Source organism: Trypanosoma cruzi, genomic scaffold (assembly GCF_000209065.1).
Source record: "Trypanosoma cruzi strain CL Brener 1047053516401 genomic scaffold, whole genome shotgun sequence".
NCBI lineage: Eukaryota > Euglenozoa > Kinetoplastea > Trypanosomatida > Trypanosomatidae > Trypanosoma > Trypanosoma cruzi.
This window is the reverse complement of record NW_001849347.1, coordinates 75,932-81,391: the sequence shown is the minus strand read 5'-3', so window position 1 is coordinate 81,391 and position 5,460 is coordinate 75,932. Positions and strand designations below refer to the sequence as shown.

The 5,460-nt window shown below is 53.7% G+C and overlaps 3 protein-coding genes and 1 pseudogene across 3 annotated transcripts, besides 1 other annotated feature; 3 read left to right on the top strand and 1 right to left on the bottom strand.

The window, feature by feature from the left end:
• Positions 1-5,460: a sequence feature (areas not merged during assembly with more than two copies in the genome that could not be assigned to a particular haplotype).
• On the top strand, positions 327-1,370 carry Tc00.1047053504197.20 (mucin-associated surface protein (MASP), putative; the record flags this gene model as incomplete). Its single annotated transcript, XM_799134.1, has 1 exon — positions 327-1,370. One exon carries the CDS (start codon positions 327-329, stop codon positions 1,368-1,370), a length of 1,044 nt encoding a protein of 347 aa, XP_804227.1.
• Positions 2,118-2,864, top strand: Tc00.1047053504197.15 (annotated as a pseudogene).
• Positions 3,612-3,965, bottom strand: Tc00.1047053504197.10 (uncharacterized protein; the record flags this gene model as incomplete). The annotated part of the gene is made up of 1 exon (XM_799133.1): positions 3,612-3,965. The coding sequence occupies one exon, from the start codon at positions 3,963-3,965 to the stop codon at positions 3,612-3,614; it is 354 nt and encodes a 117-aa protein (XP_804226.1).
• On the top strand, positions 5,196-5,460 carry Tc00.1047053504197.5 (mucin-associated surface protein (MASP), putative; the record flags this gene model as incomplete). The annotated part of the gene is made up of 1 exon (XM_799135.1): positions 5,196-5,460. A coding segment is annotated over one exon (265 nt), but the record flags the coding sequence as incomplete, so codon positions are not given.

The following is a 5,460-nucleotide window of genomic DNA, read 5'->3' as shown; positions in this document are numbered from 1 at the left end:
AGTGGTCGTTTACGTTGCGCTGCTTGGCACATAAAATAAAGGACGTCCCTGATCGATTTTTTATTTTTTACTTTTTGGGAATTTTACCGGACTCTCAACTCTGCTGTTGTGCCTTTTTTACTGCTTTTTTAACTTTTGGTTTGGGGATCACTGTGCGAGCTCTGCAATTGTACTGATTACAACTGCCTCATGGTGTTTTCATTGCCATTTGTGACTGTGCGGTGACGGTGCGTGATTGCGTGACGTGTCTCCCCTTTTTGCTTTCACTCTTCGTTGACGGGGAGTTAGTTTGTGCTGAAGGCTAAACGCAAGTGAAAGGAGTGGTGATGATGATGACTGGCCGTGTGCTGCTGGTGTGTGCCCTCTGCGTGCTGTGGTGCGGTGCCGGCGGTAGATGTGACGAGGAGGTGGTGGAGATTCCTGTTGGTGGTGGTAAAGTTGCTGTGGGGTCGACTGGAACTTCAACGCCAGGATCAGATAGCTTAGATCCAACAAAAGGTTTGCCCAAGGTTAATCAATCAACAGAAAAGTCTGAAGGAAAATCCTTGGAAGGAAAAGAAGTTAAAAATGATCAACTGTTTGTTGCTCCTGGAGTGGAGGGTGAAGATAGAAGCCCTTCAGAGCAATTAGAAGAACGTTTGAAAAATGCTCCAGAACAAGGAAAAACAAAGCCAGAAATACAAAATAAAGAACAGGAAGTAGGGCAACCGCCAAAATCGCAATTAAATGTACTACAGCAACCGCAGCCACAACCGCCATCAGCACCGCAGCCACACACTCCTGCCTCAGAAAGGGGTGAAGGTGTTGGCGAGAACAGTAAGGGTGGAGAAGGTCAGTCCTCATTGGGAGTGGAAAATAGTGGAAACGAGGATCCAGAGAACCCCAGAGAAGAAGACTTATTAAAGAGTCCAGGTACAAAATCAGAAAGCAGTGAACAGGTCCAAACGACAGTGCCAGACACAGTACCGCCGGAGCACAAAACCCAAAATGAAGTGTTAACTCCGGAACAAAAGACGAATGAAAGCCAAAGCACGGATACATCCACGAACCTACCCGAAACACAAAAGGAAAATAAAGAATATTCTGCCTCCACGGAAAGTACGGCGCAGAGTACATCAACTGGCAGTCAAGAACAAGAAACTGAGCCATCTACAAGCGAAGAACCTTCCCCTTTTGAGGAGGAACACTCCACAGGGACGAAGACATCTGAGGATGCTCGAACTCCGGATGCTGCAGCAACAGAAAAACGCCAAACTGGCGATAATGAAAAGGTTGGCGACAGCGACAGCAGCACCGCGGTCTCCCACACCACCTCCCCTCTTTTGCTTCTTCTTCTTGTTGCGTGTGCGGCTGCGGTGGTGGCCGCGTGAGAGTGAGTGTGAGAGAGCCGTGCACCGCACACACACTCGTCCTTCACTCTCTCTGTGTGTGTGTCCCGTTGCATGGACTCTCGCCCTCACCTCACCCCACGAGGCACACACAATAATGTGCCCATTGTATATATGCATGCACACCCATGCATGCCCGTTGGTGCTCTCTTTTGCACGACACGCACCGCTGCCGTCCTGCCTGGCTGCATGGGCGGAGCACCGTAACTGTTTCTGTTTTGTTTTTATTGCACTGAGTGGGCGACCTCTCTCTCTCTCCCTCTGTGTGTGTGTTTTGCTTTACGGGAGCAATGAGAGTGTGTGTGCGCTGGTCGTCCCACGCTTCGGCTTTTTGTTTTGTTTTCCTTTTTGATTTTGTGGTTGAGTGCACCCATTTTACTTTCATTGTTTGTTTTTCTTCTTAATGTGCGGATGGCTGAATTTTCTCTTTTGTATTCTCCTGTTCTTTGTTTCTTCCCACGCAATCGGTCCTTGTTGATTCAGCGAGCCACGAAATATTTGCATAACACCCACATCAATGGCTTATTTGCTCTACACCCCAAATTAGTTTGAGACGCTGGTGCTGCTGCATGTGATGATGTTTATGGTGTGATTGCCAGCGGGTGCTTTGCTGTCACTTTGACGTACCCTCGATTTGTTGAATATGTGATGCGTGCCGACAGCACAAATTGGATCCGCGTTGTTGTGAGGGACGCACCCTTTTTGAGCAGTGAGTGCGCTGCAGCCATACACCGTCATTGGGAGGGATGGACGCCCATCCGTATCAACGTATCCACAAGGGACCTGGATGATACCGGGAAGTATTGGATCTCAGAGAGGTACTACGCAATGAATTCATTGAATGACAATTGCGAGTGTGAAGGTGACGTTGTATCCTCTGCGCACGGGATCATTCTCGAGAATGAATTTGTCCCTGCTGCTGTCAACCCGCATGCGGATCGTCTGCTCGTGCAGCCACTGGAGGGTTCTTTGATTGTGCCCCCATTTGCCACGGGCAGCGTTTGCATTCGGTTCACGGTGCGTGCTGGGCATTGTTCCACTGGTGTTACCAATGCTGACATGGTGCTGTGCGTGGCAGAGCGCTGTCGGTGGTGATGCACTCGACGACTGCCGTGATGGCTGCGAGGGAGCCCCGCGACCACGACGACATTGGTGGCATGGAGCTGCAGGATGGCGATGGGGACGGGAGGACGCTGGAGTCGCACTGGTCGCAGCGCCACGCGAAGGATGAGTGGATGGCACCGATTGGTTGTGCCGGCTACTGCACGGAGCTGACGCTGGCCGCACTGGCTGACCTGGGCTGCATGGGGGTGAAGTGGGATATGGCGGAGCCGATGCGCTGGTGAAGGGATTCGTGCTGTGCGCTGCTGCAGAGGAAGTGCTCCGCACCGAACATGAGTGAATATCCCCAGATGTTCTGAAAAGCGGGCGTTCATGCCAGACGCTGCACGTTGGATCGTTATTCCAGTGGTTGGTGTGTAGAAGAAGTATCCATGAAGGGTCAGCAAAACGCCCGATGGACATCTGCCCCATCATTGGTCCCGCACTGGATGTGAGAAATGCTGCCGCTGTTATTTGGAGGGGAGAATATTTGTCTGCGGTGCCTGGGGACAAGCCCTCTTCGTGGTGCCTGGACACGCTTCCCACCAACACGAAGGATGCGAGGGACCCGGAAGAAACATACATCTCGGTGCTGTCATGCATGCGGCATTGCGGTGCCTCGGCATGCGGGTGCGTCTGAGAGTGACTGAGAAGGGTAACGCCCGTTGTGCCCCATGCACGGACGAGGCGACGATTACGTGGGTTGCTCCACCCTACGACGAGGGAAAAGCTATTTTCCGTGACCACGCGCAGGTGTGCACGACATCCGTCACAAGCGGCAGTCTGCTTCCAGTAGTTTCGTGGGGTGGCGATGTGAGAGGGTGTATGGAGCAGGACGGTCTCACTGGCATCTACTGAACAAGCTTTGCTACGGGCATCCGTCCCCGATCCAGAGAGCATTGGGACCGGCCGTGGCACACCACCGAAGTATGTGGACACGGCTGCTCCCCAGAAGCATCCGTCGCCAGAGGAGAGGGAAGTTGCCTCCGGTGCCACGACGGCAACGGAGTGCTCTTGCCCAGCGACACCGCGGGTGCGCCGCAGGAGGCGGAGAAGAAGCGCGATCTTCCGGACATCGACGATGTGGCCGCCGATGGTGTGACGTCTGTTGTGGGACAATCATTAGGAGATGAGGCCGTCAGCTACAAGGCCGGTGGCGGTGCCACAGCCACGGGACCCAGGAGCCCTGATGCCGCTGATGACGCGCAGGGCGCCGTGGACCCTCCGCCGAGGGAGGATGATGCGGCGGTGGTGCGCGGGTTTTGGGAGGCAGACATGAAGGACGCCCCGCCTCCGATCCACGGCAGTAACAGTGCGGCTGCTGCTTGTCCCTTTCCGCTGATTCTTCTGCTTGCCGCTGCCGCCGCGGTGCCAACACTCAGCAATGGGTGCAAGAGAGAGGCCTATATCAACTGGCATGTTCCTATCAGTATATACATACCCTTTGCTTGTCTGTATACTTTGTACCAGGGACATGCTGTATGCACTCTCCCTCTTTTGTGTTGGTTGCTAATTTGTCGGCAATACGCGTGTATTATGGGTTGGGATAAGAAATTGTTTGACTTCTTCTGGAGGATACAGTGGGGTGTTTGGGTGCGTGTGCGAGGGATCTGTGTGGTTTTTATTTCCCTATTTTTATTTACCTGCTTTGGCATTGTGTAATGATACTTCCCTTCTCCATTATGTGTGTTCTGAAGTGTTGCTAGGGCACCGGGAGTGGATGCCTGTGGATGCACGCCGTGCATTATGCGCTACATTGGTGGGAGGGGAGACTGACATAACTGGCGGGATTCAGTAAGGCGCTTTTTGCCCACGTACCCTGCAGCCGCAGCAGCCTGAGTGGCGCTTTGCATATGGACGTGTGGATTGTTTCTCTCTTGCGGGGCTTTTACTGCGTGTCATTCTCCGCTCGGGTACCGTGCCCGTGGCAGCAGCGGCGGCATCAAAAGAGCCTTGTGTGTGTGTGTGTGGAGAGTCCTTGATTGAGTGCCTGTCCTACTTCTCTGTTCTGTCGATTGATTGTACCGTGTGCCGGCGAAACGGTTGACATGACGTTCTTCTGACGGCGGGGTCCACGTGACATGATGTTGCGTCGCGTGCTTTGTTGCGGGTGTGTGATTTCAGCAACGGTTTTTGGGCGGTTGACTGTTGGGTCGTTGAGGGCGGCGTGGCGACGGGTGCGGATGGACCCGATTGAGTGCCGTGGCTGTTTGTGCGGGGGAGCCGCGGGAAGGAGGAAGGCAGCGGAGCGATGGACTCACGAGGAGTGCGGTGGCGTGCAGCCATGAAGATTGGCGACAGGGACTCACTGCCGCTGTGAGTTGCCGTGTGTGGTGTTTGTTTCTGTTATTATTAATTTGCGCTGTTGGATGTGGCCGCTGTGGGGGAAGACTGTTTTTTGTTTCTTTTTCACGCCTTTTTGGGATCCTTTTCTGCACCGGCATCACTGTGTTCTTGCCGTACTGTTGCGCTCTCTTTCCCGTCCATTTTGGGGGCAGCTGTGGGTGGGTTTTACATGCCGTGGAGTTGTGTGGCGTGCTGTCCGGTGTTTCATTGTTGCCTGTTCTTCCTGCGTGCACGCGTCCCCCATGCTCATGACAACAACCCTCATGCAAACGCTACTCCTCCTTTTCCATGCTGCTGTTGTGTGTGTGTTCTTCTCATCCTCCTCTCTTTGCCCCTCCCTAGACTGTGTGTGCAGCCGTGATGATGATGACTGGCCGTGTGCTGCTGGTGTGTGCCCTCTGCGTGCTGTGGTGCGGTGCCGGCGGTGGTGGACGAGCTGAAGCACATTCATCAACTTCTCCGACTTCTCGGGGTACTCCGCTCGAAAAGAGCACTCAAAACGACAATGCGACCAAAGCTGTCGCTGGAGATGTTGACCCCAAAAGTAAACCGGCAGCGCCACAAGCACTCGCACCAAAGGCGTCAGGATTACAGGAAGCGCCAGCGAAATCATTACAGCCACAAC